Raw genomic sequence first — 16,242 nt, 5'->3', positions numbered from 1 at the left:
TATATCACATTAAGTTGGAATAAAAGTAGGGAAGTGCAATATTAGACCTAATGCTCTATATGTTTATTGAATGTTTACTGAATGTAAAGATATGTAACGTTTAAGTAACGAAAATGTTTATAAACAACAAAATATTTACACATAATTATTGTAATTACTGTTATAATATTTTTATTGTTGGTAATAGCATTAATAATGTCATCTGATTGTTCATTCTGTTCTTTGCATTTTTTTTTTTTAAAGCACAAGGTCAGGTCAGGTACTCGTTATGAATAAAAGATAGATATTGACACAATCTTATTTTTATATATTTTCTTATAAAATAATGTACAGCTATTCTTTTCAGATATCAACATTCGTGTGTTATGTTGTTTTTTTTTTTTTTTTTTTATTAATCTATATTAATTATTAAATTAATATCCCATTCTCCTACGATATATTCTAATAACATTTTCATAGATCATCAATGAATTCGAATCCGCTTGAAAATATTTTGTGCAATTACATATAACTGTAAGCGGTTCGGAATAATCCTAACGAATCCTAACTCGTGTGAATCAATTTTTAAAAAATTTCATGAATTTGTGACGGGCTGCCTGAAGAATTTCGTTCAGATCCGCGTAGAGTCGATAACATTTCTATTCAGTTATTTACTTGGAATCAGGATATTATATTTCCAATTAAAAAGAGCAGGTCAAAAAGCTAGCTCAAATTTTAGTTTCATACTAATTTCTTTTTTTTATACATATATAGCGAACACTTGTAAAAGAAATTATTTGCCCACTGATAAAATTATGAAATATACTTTATACATTGATTCTTCAGTTATAGGCGATACATTCGTGAAATATTGATCTTAAATTAGTTCAATCAAAGTTTTAATACATATTTTTTCGAAGCAACACTGCTTTAACATCTCCAAATGCTGTTGCGCAGTATAGAAAGGTTTGTAAGGAGTATATTTTTTATCAATCTCGAATATATTTTCGGAATTAGCCTATTTTAAATTCCGAGATGTAAATATTTCGAGATTTAATCGAAACTTAGTATAAGGCTGTGATTACACAAACGACGCTACGTTTCGTTTACTTCGGTCGCGTGATGTTCCTCGAATCTGTGGTACTGATTTTACGCACGTTATTTAAAAATTTATTTATTAAATATACTTGTGCAATACACAATATACATAATATTTATAGGCACAACCTTATTCTAAGCAGATATTTACGGTATCTGTATAAATTCATATTGAAATGTTTACCAAATCTGGCTTCTTTACACAAGCGGTTTTTCAGTATTACAATCTTTTGGGAGTAGGCAGTGTTCTTTTTTTTTTAAGAGTTAGAAAATTCATTTCAATAAATCTCTTTATAAGAGTGAATGCCGGAGCTATTCAGTCGAGAGAACTTCATTGAGAGCTACTTAATATTTACTCATAATTTAAATTTCACATATAATTAATAATTAACGGTTGTAGAAGGTAGAAATTATATGTATACCACGCACAAGGAGCTTGTTTATGCGCAAAGATACTTATGTGTTGGCTCTTATTTCGATATCTATCCAAAAAAATAGATATCAAATGTTGAACAGAGAAAAACAGCAATTGATTAGATAAGTTAGGATTAACTTTTTGACAACTCCTCCATTGTTTCCTGCTCCATAGGTTCATCCTGTTGAAACGTCGATAGTGATTCTTCGTCGTCAATTTCCATTAATTCTGTAGATTCGTGTTCCTTTATACAAATTACACTTTCTATTACAGAAGATTGGTTTTCTTTTGTTGTAATACACATTGTTGCTTTATTATCTTGTGCATTTGTTAAGTTATCATCTTGTATTTCTGTTAACTTTTCATCTTTCAAAGATCGACAACTGATATTATCAGAGTTTTCTGTCATCTCGATAATAGGTGAAACAGGAACCAATTTTTCAATTACAGATGTTGCCTCTTTAGGTTTTTCCATTGTATTTATTGGAAGTGATATCATAGGTTCGACAAGAATAGTCTTGTCATTGGAAATTTCCATAACTTTTAAATTATCCGTGCTAAATTCAGGAACCTCTACTTCTTGATCATTATCATTACTATTGGGAGATGCTACTCTAGGAACTGCTTCTATAACATTATCCGTTACTTGTGTATTCTCAGCTTTTTGGCTTATGAATTGGTCATGTATAAAACTTTCCTTGGAAGAAATCATCGCAGACATTTCTTTAGAGCACATCTCAGTTTTCTCTGGTTTATATAATGTTTCATTATTAGATACAATGACTGCGCTTATACATTTGTCGGATGTAATTGTACTCTCTTTTTCTTCAAGTTTAGATTCGATGAATATTGCCGTTTTTATCTCGTCGCCGCTCTTGGAACACAAATTTTCTTTGTCTGTATCTTCGAGAATCGATGTATTCTCTTTCTCTGATTTATTTAAAATTATTTCTTTGGCATTTACATTTTCGGTATTATTTGCCAAAGTGTCGGATCTCATATCAATGTCCGTTTGTACTAAATTTTCGGTTAATCTATTTTCAATACAAGACATTTCATTTGAATCCATACATTCGGAATTCAATTTGCTCAACGTCGTTTCTTCGTTTTTCATGGAATGCCCAACTCCTTCCTCGTCTACGCTGATTATCGTCGATGGAATTGATCCTTTCTCATCGGTTTTACTATCCAAACACTTGTTATCGCTATCAGATTCAAAACGTTTTGCTTGGAAAGCAGCTTGTAAATTTCGCGTAGTATCTGTCGTTAAGGGTATTACCGTTGCCACCACGGTCACTGTCGTTGCCGTTGCCGTCGCCGATGTCGTCGATGTTGCTGCTGTTGTTGTCGCTATTGCCACCGTTGCCGCTGTCGTCGTCGTCGTCGTCGTCGTCGTCGTCGTCGTCGTCGTCATCGTCGTCATCGTCGTCATCGTCGTCATCGTCGTCGCCGTCGTCGTCGTCGTCGTCGTCGTCGTCGGCGTCGTCGGCGTCGTCGGCGTCGCCGCTGCCGCCGCCGCCGTCGTCGTCGTCGTCGTCGTTGTTGTTGTCGTCGCAGTAGAACTCGCTGTTGTCGCTGCTTCAATTTCCTCATTTTCCATATCTAAATTAGATTGAGAGTTAGTGTCCTCGTTCATAATTACCTCTGCTATATCAGTAACAGACGAGTCACTGGTGATCTTGTCATTGATCACCGTTTCAACAGCTGGTAGATTTTGCACGATCGGAACAGTAGATGTGTTTGGAGATGCCGGTTCGTGTGACTGCAAAGTTAAATTTGACACGGAGGAAAACTCTGAAGTGGCAGAAATATAATTAGACGTGGGAATTTCTGTTCTAGAGGAGGCTTGTTCTAGCTTCTCTCGGGCAGTCTCGTCCGCGATAAATACGCTTTTAGTCAATGGAGAAGCAGCAATTGGTACATCATTGTGTAGAAGGGGCGGTTCAGTTTCAGCAACAGTGTGTACGCTGATGGTGACAGTCGAGGTACAATCCTTCTCCCAATATTCCATCTCGACATCTTGAGAAGTCGGTTGTACCGGTTGAGTCGTTTGCTGCGGCTGCGATGACGGTGGTGACGATGATGATAGCTGTGACTGTGATGAGCACAAGGATGGCGACGACGAGGGCGACAGGGATGGCGATGGCGATGGTGATGGCGAGGGTGATGGCGAGGGTGAGGGCGAGGGTGAAGGTGGTGGTAGCGATGGTTGCTGCTGCGTAATCGAGGCTGTGTCCTCCTCGACGGATCCGTTCACCATACCGTCTCCCGTTTCACCGCGTCTAGCTATAGGGCCTGGTTCGCGCGTCGAAACCACTAAGATGTTCTTCTCGATGGCGCGCATAAATTTATCCACGCGATTGTACTCCTTACGCGGCGACGTCAGTAACTCGCATATCCGCTGAACGGTGAACGGTGCGTTAGCGAATGACTCTAATCTCTCCAGAAGATTGCTTTTCATAGCGTCATAATTGAAGTGTTCTACGTTAGGACAGGTCGTGAATTCTAAATTGGGACAGTTCTCGTAAAAATCTGTCATTACACGAGTAAGCTTCTCCCTGAAGAGCGTTTTGATCAATGGCCATTGGTAAACGGGATCGCCCGTCTTAGCGACCCAACATAAATAATCCTCCAGCTCTTGTGGAATCACTGTGGGACGTATCTTCTGGAACTCGTCGAGCGCTTGCAACCACTCCTCCAAATTTTCCATCTTCTCCGCCGCCGCCGACAACCTCCTCCGATAAATCTCCTTTGTTTTCTCTCAATTATCTCGATTATCCGTTGATGAAATTCGCTGCGTAAAATTCGACAAATTTCGAAAAGAAATGCTCTACTTGAGAGAAACAACCAAAAATGTAAACTAGCAAACACACCGGCCACAAAACAGCAACAATGAGAACTACGGCAAGCGGCAAGAAGGGAGAAGAAGAATGACAGTAGTGCCAACACTGCCAATTGATGCGTCGCAATCTCCAACTGATCACCGCCACCGGGTCATCGTGAAAAAGAAAGCCTTCTTTCCAATATTCTTCATTATCTAGGCTGGATCTACACTAGGTGTAGTAAAAGAGATCCGCGAATTCATAGCGTTTTCGAATGTAACAGATTTAATCGCTCGCAGAGCGATTAATGACGTCATTGCATCGTCTGTGCCAATAAAAGACTTGAATTCATAGTAAAATATAACGATCCGGGTTGGATTAATTGGTTAATTTGAAAACGCTATAAGATTAATCACATGGAGAATATGGAGATGTATAGTCGCGCACGCGCACATACCACACACGGATGCAGAAAAATTGCGTGCTAATGCAAAAATTAAATTTTATTTATTTGCATGTACATATATATATATTATGCAATCATATAAATTATAAATAGCTCCTATGTTAATTTTATTTCAAAATGGCACAAATTAATTGCAGATTAATCTTGTATCTTTGCGCATTCAAACGCTGCACTTGTGACGTCATTGTAAATCGATCAAAAATAATAATAAAAAAAGCATAAAGAAGAAAAAAAGAGCAATTGCCTCGAAAAATAGATCTATAAAAAAATGGATTATAATTTGAAGTCAAATAACAAAAACTTACTTTTATGTGAAAAATGTTTTCATGGAATGAATATTATTAAATTTAATTTAAATAGAAGAAAAAATTGATTCTGCATACATATCTCAAAAATTATATATGCATTTTATATATATACATACACACACAGGGTTTTATATATATATATATATATATATATATATATATATATATATATATATGTATACAGATATGTATACAGATTAATCTCAATATATATATTTCACAATTTTAAACTTTAATTAGACATATGATAAGATCGTATAACATGTGAGTATACATAGAAACAATTAACAGTGGTAAAATAAACTTATATATATATTATAAATATCTTAATATATCTTGATATGATAAATTATTGTGTGTGTTCTACTAATCATATATATATGTAATAAATAATTATCTAAATAAATAAATCGCACATTCGAAAATTACAAACATCCAATGTCAATACACATAGTTTATACACATAAGTCTTATACACAAAGGCTAATCGAATAGATCTGTGATTTAATAAAGTTAAAATCTTCTTTGTAATTCCATAAATTGTAGTGTATCTTGCGAATGCACAATTTGAAAGTGTTTCTTATAAATATAATATATATTAATGCTGGAGAGAGGGGGGGGGGAAAGATTATCTTTTACAACTTTCCTTTAAAATATGAATAGCATTTAAAATAATAATATCCTTAAGGATTCTGGTCGAAATTATTCAGTATATTAACGATATTAACGTCGTTAAGGATAATATTAACAATAATTTTTTTGTAACTATGATAGAAATATGATAAATGATGGTATGGTGATTTTATTAATAATGCAAGATTTGATTTATTTTCGTGCTTTTTCATTAAAAGAAAGATATTAATTAACTGCATTTATGTTTAAATTATTTATAGCGTTGGAAACATATTTTTCTATAAGTTTCTGAAGAAAATCTTAAAAATCACATGTAGCGTTAGACTCGAGATGTTAGTTAGAAGCTTTAATTATTTAAGATTGCATTCTTGATCTTTGTATTTAAAGGAACATACAAGATAATTTAAATTGTTCTACAATATCTTTAACGGGGCACGACACCAAAACAAACCTGTATTATAATTATCTAATATTCGTGCACTGTACTAGTTTGATATATTGTATAAATTTTGTTTGGATAGACTTGTAATGATAAAAGGCTTATGAACAATAATTGTATAAGTTCACTTTAAACAGATCTTTGTTAGAACTATCCCATAAATCTATTGTTATAATAGATTATTAATTTATGGAAATATTTTAATTAATATATATTTCGTAAATTAAGTGTTTTTCTCACACTTGGATCACTTAAACATCAACCACCATTTTCTTATGAATATCTGTATTACCAACAACCTAAAGAACAATTGTATAGTATATAATATATTGTATATATGATGTAAAAGAAGAATGAATGTATATTACTCACGGAACAAAATTCTTCAAAACTAATCCTGCCATCTTCATCTTTATCAGCAAACAATATTGTCTTGTCGACAATTTGCTGCAATTGCGTATCTTTCAAATTATTACCTACCATCATTTTTAAGACTTGAAAAAGCTCTCCATTGCTTATATAGCCATCATTATCCATGTCATAAATTCTAAATGCAAAACGTAACTTGCTTTCTTTGTCACCCTACATATTAGTATTTTATATAACCATTTGTATATATAACAGTCACTATTTAAAAAGAGAAATGCTACCTTAACACTGAATTGAGATACTCCATGAATAAACTCTTTAAAATCTACTTCTCCATTACCATCAGCGTCAAATATGTCAATAACACGTTGCACCAATGGATTTTGTTGTAATTCGGGTAAAGACATAAATTCATCGATGCTAAGAGCTCCGCTATTATCCAAATCTAGTTTTCGAAATCGTTTTCCCAATCTTCTAATCTCATCTACGTCAACTAGAGCATCAATATTTAATATAAAATATGTGTATAAATTTTAAAGATTTATAAAAAGCTATCAATGTGTATGTATATATATATATATAAAATTTTTAAAGATCGAATTATATGTATATGTAAAGCACAGATGCCATATATTTTTATATTCTAATATAAAAATAATTATTTATTTGAACATCACAAATATAAAACATGGTAATACAAAAAAAGATCAGATTACTTTAAGATATTTCAAATCAAAATATTTGTTTATAACTTACAGTTTGAACAAAGTTCCATAGGCAGCGAACTTTCATTACCCTGCAATATAAATGATTTTTAAGAATGCTTTGTTTATATATTTGTATGATTTTATAAATAAATTGCTCCAAAACTTTTGTAAGAGAATCGCGCGGGTTATGTAAAAAAAATATAAAAAAAAAAGAACAAGACATAGGTTTGCGATTACTGGAAAATTATGCCGACTCGTATATATCTATATGATATATATTTGATTACCATTTTGAACTAGCTTTATGAAAATCTGTCGAAAAAATTCTTCGAAAATGGCAATATTTTCTAGTGAATAAGTTCAGTGAAGATAATGACACAATTGCTGTAAAGAGATGCTGTGAGTTACTGCGAGAGTGCGAGCTGCGAGCGTATCGACTATCAACGTTTTGCTTGTTTTTCTGTGCTGGTCAATTATCGTTTGTTGCGAACGAACATTGTAATCCCATTTTTAAAGGCCTATCCAGACGAATTTGCATAGTTGCATAAACATAAGCATAAGAAAATCGATTGGTCCATTTCCTTATGCACTAATCGATTTCCTTATGGCGTTTTCGAATGTAGCAGGTTTAATCGCTCTGAGAACGATTACAGACGTCATTGCATTGTCTCTGCCAATCAAAGATTTGAATTCATAGTGAAATATAGTGATTAATTGATCCGGGTTGGATTAACCCGTCCATTCGAAAACGCCATTATACTTATGTTATACAAGTATGCAAATCCATTTGGATAGGAAATGTTAGCTCGGATCCACAATAGGTGCAGTAAGCCTCAAGAATAATTATATAACATAAGAAATTGATCAATTACAGTCAAATGTGAAAACAATCAATTGTTATTGATAATTTTTTACGGCTTACTACACCTATTGCAGATCTGGGCTATATATATATGTAATATTACTATTTTGCTAGTTACGTATCTTCCCAATAAGCAAAAATATTACGGTGCAGACATATATCAACCTCTCGCTTCCACAATTTGCGTACTTGATACAATGCGCATGCGCGAATTTCGTTGAGTCAATAGTATTATATATATGGCCTACGTATAACAGCGCATGCACATTGCGTCAAGTACACGAATTGTGGAAGCGAGAGGTTGATATATCGTAATGTATTATACATATATGCTTGGCTTACTGTTCACTATGAAATCACGCTTCTCTGTCAATCTCTTGTTTCATGACTAGAGGCAAGAACTCAGTTCTTTGCTCTGATTGGCTAATCAAACGCTTTGAAATTTCCATAGCGTCCAACGGAGAAACATTTTTTAATGCTTGAAGTTTGAAAATTTAAAAAATATAAACATTACAGTGTACAAATCCGCGAAAAATTAAGCAACAATAGTGAATAATAATAAAGACTGAAACATTTTATTCGTTTAGACAAAGTTTAATAGACAATATTATAAATTCATTTTTGTTCACACAAAAATCTGTACATATTTATACAGTCTCATTTCTTATTTGTCCAGTATGTTAATATCTTTTGTTAAATTATGAATCTGTTTTTTATAGCTGAACTAACTGCACTAGTTCAAAGCTTATCTTTCTCTATGGGGAGAAAAAGATAAACTTTAAACTATAGTCCAGCCAGTTCAGCTATAAAAAACAGGCCCTAATATTTCTTTTCTCTAATGATGATATTTGCAACAACGCGCGCCTCATTCAACAATCAAGTTTGTATTTTAATCCTATATACATATATTTATATATATATATATATATATATATATATATATATATATATATATATATCTTTCCATCGTTGTATAACAATATATATAAATAGATACACATACTTTACAGAGCCAGTCCAATTTTATTTCTCAAGTTTATAAATAAAAATATGATCTTTATACTCATTATGCGTCAATTTTCTATATTTTTTATATTAAATATAATCTATAATGTAAAATAATATTGTCATGATATAATCCATATAAGAAATTGTGCCTAAAAATATTCTATTTGTAAAATTTGATACGAGGATAGAGAGATATATGCGTATAATATTTTGCATAATATATTTGACATTATACGTTGTTGTCATAAACGTATATATGAGGATGTTGCTCGATAGTTGCTATATCTTTTTCGAGTTGTTGTAATTCACGCTCCATCTTTGCTTTCTTTTGCGCTTTTGGTAAAGTGTCGGAAAGAAATGGCAATCTTTGGAATTGTTTCATCATTTCCTCCCATTTTTTCTTCATACCCTATTTCCGAATGCACAAACGAACGTACGATTACCTTCGCCCAAACTAATCGAAACACTGCAAGGTTACATACACACAAAGGTCTAATTATAATTATATACCTATACCTACGTCTAATAATACTTTCCGTTCCTCTTTATCAATGTATCGACATGAAGATATTTTTGACATCTTATTTTCATCAAAATCACGTTGTTTGATAGTTTCAGTTTCTACGCTTACATCGGCTTTCACCGCAACAAATTTCGGTACTTTTCCATAATTCTGAAGAAAAATTGACTTTCAAAATAATGTCGAGATAAAATAATTGTACTGTGTGTGAAGAAACAGCGAAAGAAGTATAAAAAGCTAAAACGAAACTAAAGTAGAAGTGATTTTTTTTCATATACATGCAAAATATACACTCGTACTTTTTTGTGCACATAAATTGGAAGCAATCCGCTGCTTTTTAAATCATGCGTGTTGCCATAACGAGTATCGACGAATCGTTGTTTGGGTTCTGCAGGATAGGAACGTTTTACGCGAAGGATATTGTGTTTAATAAAATTCTTTTCCCGTGCGACGAATAAGTTCTTCGGAAGATCCATCATTCTGCCTAATTAACGTGCTTTTTTCGCTTATATGCGATTGCCATAGAAAAAAGAATATAGCGAGGGGCATACGTATATCGTTCCGTTTGATGTTATCTACATTACCCGAATGTGGAAAGTGTAAGTAACGCGACAAATCTATTGACCAATCAGGACAAAGAAGTTTTTGCTCCTTATGTCCTGATTGGTCAATCAAAAGATGCTTCATTTTCGGGTAGATTTTCGAATACTACCTAGATGTAATATGACACATGATGTATCACACATCACACTTGCGCGAATCAGTCCTGGACAGTTCTGGAAATTTCCGCAAACGGGGAAGGTATTCTTGTTCGTTGCAACATTCAGTCGTTTTCGTACGTGCAACGCATAGTGGAAAATCTACTTTCTATCGATCGTTAAAGTGAATTTTTCCAATCTCGAGCACGAGTTCTCCAGGATATCCGGCAACATGTCTTTGTTCAGGTCATTTATGGGCGATGATGATATTTTCAATATTTTCGGGTAAGTTTTATTGCGATTTCTACTAGATATATACATGTATATATAATATTCTAGAGGTTGTGTGGTTTCTCTTCCCTTCTCCCCCTCCCCTCCCGCCCTTCCACCCTCTCTCTCTCTCTCTCTCTCTCTCTCTCTCTCTCTCTCTCTCTCTCCTCTCTCCTCTCCCCCCATTTGGAGAGCAATGGTCGCGGTGAATCTGTCAAAAAGAGAGAAAAAGAGACACAAATATATATTTATGATTTATCTTGCTTGACAATAAATTTTTAATTATTTTTATCAAAGATGTATCTTACATTTTTTTAATCAAAGAGATTATTATTATTTGTACGAAATAGAGATTGCGTGTCTCATAAAGCTAAACATATTTTGCTTTTTTCTTTTAATTTTTATCAAATATCATAACCGTTTAATCGATTTTTTTGTCATAGAAGAAGAGAAACATGAGGTGATTTTAGCTTCAACTGACAATTTGTTATGAATACTTTATGTCACAATGCACCTGCAATGTTTTTGTAAATAATTATGAAAGATGCTTTAGATATTTATTATATAAGAAGATATTCTACAAACACATTTTTTATTAAATAAATATATAATATGATAAATATATAAATATATCAAATATATATATATATATATATATATATATATATATATATATATATATATATTTGAAAACATTAAATTAATCAAAATATTTATTCCTGTATTTGTATATAGCTTTCTCTTATTTAAATTGAAAATTTTTTATTAATCTGTATCTTAAATCAATGTGTAGTCAATCAAGATGTAACAAGAGATACTATATAAAGAGATATATTTTCTTATATTTGAGGAAATATATTTTTCTACAAAATAACTACTGAAGTAAAGAGAAATTATATCAATTTTTTAAATGGACTGCTTTGTGATTTGAGTTAATGAAACATATATTGTAATTGTAATTACTTTTGTATAATTTGCACTGAAATTTGCAAAAAAGAGAAGAAAAATCATTATTTAAAAAATATAACATGTAGCATTTTAATAACATAATTCTTAATAAATAATAACAATATTATTAATAGAGAATTATATACATATATTATTAAAGACTATATGATGTCAAAATAATTTATTAACTTTTTTTTAATTTTTATAAATATAATCAATATCAAGTAAAGGTTTCTATAGTAATCGGTCTATGTTACATCATTTTTTTTTTTTTTTTGTATCTTTGTCTTGATAACATTGATATGTTTTTAAGATAATATAAATTATTATGTTATTTATATTCAATTTAAAAAATCTGAAAGCAAAAGTATGAATTTTGGAACTATAATTTATGATCAACAGATCTTCCATGCATACCATGAGGCAGATGAACAGCATGATGAACTCTATGTTCCATAATCCATTTGAGATGATGGGGCAAAATGCTCTCATGCTTCATCATGGTAGAGGATCTCAAAATGATATGTCAGTCTCCTTGTTTGATCCACATTTTGGAAGATTTGGTTTTGTAAGTATAATTTTAGATATCAAATTAACATTCACCATTGGCAAAATAATAATAATCATGAACACAGTTTTAAAATTGTTTTACTATAATCAATTTTTAGAACAACATGGCAACTGATGGAAATTGTCATTCGTTTATGAGCCAATCTGTTATGACTATGTCCAATGGTCCCGATGGGCGTCCACAAGTTTATCAGGAAACCATGTCTACTAGAATGGCACCTGGTGGCATAAAAGAAACTAAACAGACCGTAAGTGATTCTCGTACTGGAACAAGGAAAATGGCTATTGGCCATCACATAGGTGAAAGGGCACATATCCTTGAAAGGGAACGTAACATGCATGGTGAGGAGGAAGAACGACAGGAATTTATCAATCTTGATGAAGGTAATTTTCTTGTCTTAAAAATTATATATATAGTGAGAGAGAGAAAGGGGCACGGGGAGAAATATCTTTTTATTCTACAAAGTATATATATTTGTGTATTTATTATAGATGAAGCCGAGACTTTTAATCGCGAATGGGAATCACGTACGCGGCGGGTACGTACTGGTGCAATTGATAATGGAAATTCAGCTAGAGTTGCCAGTAACAGCAGGCATCGACCAGAGCCAAGACAGTTGGCCTTACCATCTATTACAGATCCATCAGCAAGGTTAGTTTTTTAAATTCAAAACACAAGAATATATGGAGAGAATTCTTATGAAACAAATAATATTATATATAGAGTGTCCCAAAGCCCCTATGACAACGCTCGTGAGCGGGTAAAGCACAGTAAACTGAACAGAAGTCTTTTATTATTTTTTGTCTATAATGCTTAATAGCAGTTATTATTAAGTAAAATCTGATCACATCGGTGAGATGCGCGCCTAATAGTATGTGTGAGCGTTCTACTATTACGACGGCACATCATTATCAAGCGCGCGGCTCACTGACGTGTGTCCGACTAAAAGTGGACGCTGATTAGCCAAATTTTATTCATTAATAATTCTTTTAATAAGCATTATAAAAAACAAATAATAGGAAACAAATAGGACTTTTCTGTTCAGTTTATTGTGCTCTATCTGCTCTCGAGCGTTGTCAAAGGTGCTTTGGGACACTATGTATATATATTCTCTTAAGGTAAGAATACCGAACATTTATTTTCATTGCATTGGTAATTAATAGATTGTATGATATATATATATATATATATATATATATATATATATATATATATATATTTTAATATAACATTTTTACTTTATTCATGTTTACATATTTTTACTATTTAATATTATATATCTTTCGTATTGACATGCGCAGAATATTATTTTTCACATCCTGAAGGAAAAAACTAGTGTAATCAAAAATTATTTTTATCTATTTTATGCATTTATAAAGATAGATTAATTTGGAATAACTGGATTTTAATAAGCTGGATGTCTTAATAAGCTTTTTTGTTTTACATGTTGTTAATACATTATATTATATATTGTCAAATTTTTTTAAATCTTATAATGTCAATTTTGTTTATTGAATTATTAGCTTTGAAAATAATTCTTTAAACTCTTGACAATACTTACATTGGCAAATTTGACATTTGCATAGTAGATAAAAAATAGGAGATACACACACTAGAATATAATAAGTAGAAGTAGAATTTTGTCATTTAATCATGTGCTTTCCACTTTGTACATTTCCATTTTCTTTTTCTGTGTACGCAGCTTTGAAATAAATTTATGCATGTTTGCTTTTTAATATGTATTATAAGAGCATCAATGTTTTTATATCGCAACATTTATTTTTACAAATTTTTTTTCTCTTATATATATATATATATATATATATATATATATAAATACTTTTATTTTATACAGCATAGAGAGAAAATTTTTTTAATTTATAAGAAAAATAAAATCTCTATCTCTTCAAACAAACTAAATTAAATAAATTATATTTTATATTTTAAAGAAATTATCTTTTATTTATTATTGAGTAGTTCTTTTGTTATCGCGAATGAGAGAAATAAGATGATTAATAAACAAATACTGATATAGAAAAAAAATCAATGTGATTATGATTTATAAATATTCATTTCATACGGTATCTTTATTATATCATTGTATTATTACTTATTCTTCTGTTCGAGTATTTTTCTAGTTTTCTTTGTTTATACACTTTGTTTATATTGGTTTTGTTGTCATATGCTTTTGTAGTCGACATTCTAATAAAGGTACGAGATGGATACCCAGTACTAGACGTGCTATAAGGGCCTTAAATCCTTCCAAAGTAAAAAATACTACTTCTCCTTCTACACGGTAAGTTTAATTTCTATCCATTTCTGCCATTATAACTTGCTGGTTTTAAGATTAAAACTTGCAATTTCTGTCTTTGAAAGCATGTTTTAAAAAAAGCGAAAATAAGCAATTTACTTTAATTTAATTTAAAGATCAAAAATCTGTCTTCCATCCGTCTTTCAGTATATACATTATCACCTAAAATTAAGAAAAAAAATGCATTGCAATGCTTATATGTAGATAAATGATAACAGTGCTCTATGTGACTAATAATTATTTATATATATTTTATTATTATTTTATTAATGTATGTGAGCAACATCGTATCTTTTGCAACTAAATTTCATAAGTGTAATAGATATTTATATAGATTTTATAGATATCATTTTTAAAAGTATAATTTTTTTAAAATTATGCTTTAAGTTCTAAGTCAATTTGTTAATCTTTTTTAAGAATATTATTAATCTTGTTTCACAATTTCATGAGATTTTCATAAATTTCATATAATTTCCAACGAGATATTCATATTATTACAGTATGCAAGATTTTAATTATTTAACATCTTTGTTTTTAGTTTTATTTTATTGTACGCCATCAATATTGTGGTTTTAATCATATTTAGATTGCAGTGTGTCATATATGGAATGCATAATTTGTATTGTAATAACTCTGATAAGATTGATATAGAATGTACTATCTTGTGTGTGTATTACAGGTACAGCCGCAAATATTAATAAGTTAAAAGCATAATATATACAGCAGTGACACTTGCGCAACGTAAGTACGTTGCCTTTTGTTCTATTATTTATTATTTGTTTTGTTCGTTTCAATTTTACTTTTGGTACTAATCTATTATTACAAATTGTTTAACATATTTTAATTAGTATCTTTAATATTAGGATGTATATATGTATATCACACACAACTTTTGGAATGAAAACAAATAATTCTATTATACAATAGACTAGAAGAAAATGTTAGGTGTTATGCGTTAATGCAATTTTTTTTTACCATTAAATTATAGAATGATTCAAATTCAATGGTGATATTTGTCGTTAATAGTATAATTAATTGACATTAATTAAATAAAATAAATTAATTAAAAATAATAATAGTTGTATGTATTGCTATTAAATTTCTTGTATATACCTTATATCAATCATAATCCGAAATAATATATATGACATGTCTTATTACTAAATATTTTCCAATGTTAATGAATAGTTGTAACAAATGCTGCGCTTTTCTCATATTAGCTTGCAAACATACATGTATTATCGCTTATATAAGAATATATGTATATATCCCTTATCTTTAAGCAAAAATGTAATTGGCAGGATATATAATAGCAGTTTTATCCTATTATAAGAGAAAAGCATGATTTGCTTATTCAGCTTGCATTTTCTTTCTATTGCAATAAGTTGTACAATTTTTAATAATAATTCTATTGTAAAGTATTTATGCTTCATCTTCCTTTTTAGACTTGTCCTTCTCCTATTTTTATGTAAAAATATAAAGATGTTAATTTGTTTATAGCTTCAAGCCTCCAGAATCTGCAACGTCTTCGAGAGCTGAAGTGTTATCAGCATCACCGTCTGCATCAGGGTCCCGAAAACGCGAGCACAAACCAGATAGACAAGTTAGTAATAAGCGTCACCAAGCTGTATCCGATAGTGACGACTAGAATATCTCAACCTATTATCTGCAATACATTTTATCTGCAACATACCTATAATAAAATCTCATGTAACGAAGTTTAAATTAAACAGACTAGGAATATACATATTGATTTTTCGTAATTATTAACATTTGTAGAAAATTTTCCATTTTTTTTCTTTTCTGCAGTTTTCTCTC

At 31.0% G+C, this 16,242-nt stretch overlaps 4 protein-coding genes across 7 annotated transcripts; 1 reads left to right on the top strand and 3 right to left on the bottom strand.

Annotated features, from left to right (window-relative positions):
* Positions 1-286: 286 nt before the first annotated feature.
* LOC126849622 (serine/threonine-protein phosphatase 4 regulatory subunit 2-like) lies at positions 287-4,674 on the bottom strand. The gene has a single exon (XM_050591620.1). The coding sequence runs from the start codon at positions 4,200-4,202 to the stop codon at positions 1,626-1,628; it is 2,577 nt and encodes an 858-aa protein (XP_050447577.1). The 5' UTR covers positions 4,203-4,674; the 3' UTR covers positions 287-1,625.
* Positions 4,675-5,279: 605 nt separating this feature from the next.
* Positions 5,280-7,775, bottom strand: LOC126849628 (calcineurin subunit B type 2). The gene is made up of 5 exons (XM_050591635.1): positions 7,524-7,775; positions 7,286-7,325; positions 6,811-7,022; positions 6,533-6,742; positions 5,280-6,459 (listed from the first exon to the last, which is right to left on the bottom strand). The coding sequence occupies exons 1-5, from the start codon at positions 7,524-7,526 to the stop codon at positions 6,412-6,414; spliced, it is 513 nt and encodes a 170-aa protein (XP_050447592.1). The 5' UTR covers positions 7,527-7,775; the 3' UTR covers positions 5,280-6,411.
* Positions 7,776-9,156: 1,381 nt separating this feature from the next.
* Positions 9,157-10,313, bottom strand: LOC126849629 (enkurin). The gene is made up of 3 exons (XM_050591636.1): positions 9,926-10,313; positions 9,627-9,779; positions 9,157-9,515 (listed from the first exon to the last, which is right to left on the bottom strand). The coding sequence occupies exons 1-3, from the start codon at positions 10,103-10,105 to the stop codon at positions 9,336-9,338; spliced, it is 513 nt and encodes a 170-aa protein (XP_050447593.1). The 5' UTR covers positions 10,106-10,313; the 3' UTR covers positions 9,157-9,335.
* A 49-nt stretch (positions 10,314-10,362) lies between these two features.
* On the top strand, positions 10,363-16,169 carry LOC126849626 (myeloid leukemia factor). Of its 4 annotated transcripts, none has more exons than XM_050591631.1 (7): positions 10,363-10,609; positions 11,945-12,110; positions 12,211-12,496; positions 12,605-12,764; positions 14,308-14,409; positions 15,104-15,165; positions 15,925-16,169. In XM_050591631.1, exons 1-6 carry the CDS (start codon positions 10,557-10,559, stop codon positions 15,120-15,122), a joined length of 786 nt encoding a protein of 261 aa, XP_050447588.1. In that variant the 5' UTR covers positions 10,363-10,556; the 3' UTR covers positions 15,123-15,165; positions 15,925-16,169. The 4 variants fall into 4 exon arrangements, with proteins under 4 accessions (XP_050447588.1, XP_050447589.1, XP_050447586.1 ...); XM_050591632.1 differs by having other exon boundaries at positions 15,104-15,169; XM_050591629.1 differs by lacking the exon at positions 15,104-15,165.
* Positions 16,170-16,242: the final 73 nt, after the last annotated feature.

This window comes from Cataglyphis hispanica, chromosome 5 (genome assembly GCF_021464435.1).
Source record: "Cataglyphis hispanica isolate Lineage 1 chromosome 5, ULB_Chis1_1.0, whole genome shotgun sequence".
NCBI lineage: Eukaryota > Metazoa > Arthropoda > Insecta > Hymenoptera > Formicidae > Cataglyphis > Cataglyphis hispanica.
This window is presented reverse-complemented; position numbering and strand designations above follow the sequence as displayed.

What these genes read in the sequence shown, in the direction of transcription:
- LOC126849622 (XM_050591620.1), bottom strand. Translation starts at nt 4,202, where the DNA reads ATGGAAAATTTGGAGGAGTGGTTGCAAGCGCTCGACGAGTTCCAGAAG.
- LOC126849628 (XM_050591635.1), bottom strand. An exon ending in TATGGAACTTTGTTCAAACT is followed by an intron (nt 7,023 to 7,285) that starts GTAAGTTATAAA and finishes TTGATGCTCTAG; the next exon opens with TTGACGTAGATGAGATTAGA. An exon ending in GTTTTGAAGAATTTTGTTCC is followed by an intron (nt 6,460 to 6,532) that starts GTGAGTAATATA and finishes ATTGTTCTTTAG; the next exon opens with GTTGTTGGTAATACAGATAT.
- LOC126849629 (XM_050591636.1), bottom strand. Translation starts at nt 10,105, where the DNA reads ATGATGGATCTTCCGAAGAACTTATTCGTCGCACGGGAAAAGAATTTT. An exon ending in CAATTTATGTGCACAAAAAA is followed by an intron (nt 9,780 to 9,925) that starts GTACGAGTGTAT and finishes ATTTTTCTTCAG; the next exon opens with AATTATGGAAAAGTACCGAA. An exon ending in AACGGAAAGTATTATTAGAC is followed by an intron (nt 9,516 to 9,626) that starts GTAGGTATAGGT and finishes ATTCGGAAATAG; the next exon opens with GGTATGAAGAAAAAATGGGA.
- LOC126849626 (XM_050591629.1), top strand. Translation starts at nt 10,557, where the DNA reads ATGTCTTTGTTCAGGTCATTTATGGGCGATGATGATATTTTCAATATT. An exon ending in ATTTTGGAAGATTTGGTTTT is followed by an intron (nt 12,111 to 12,210) that starts GTAAGTATAATT and finishes ATCAATTTTTAG; the next exon opens with AACAACATGGCAACTGATGG. An exon ending in ACTACTTCTCCTTCTACACG is followed by an intron (nt 14,410 to 15,924) that starts GTAAGTTTAATT and finishes ATTTGTTTATAG; the next exon opens with CTTCAAGCCTCCAGAATCTG.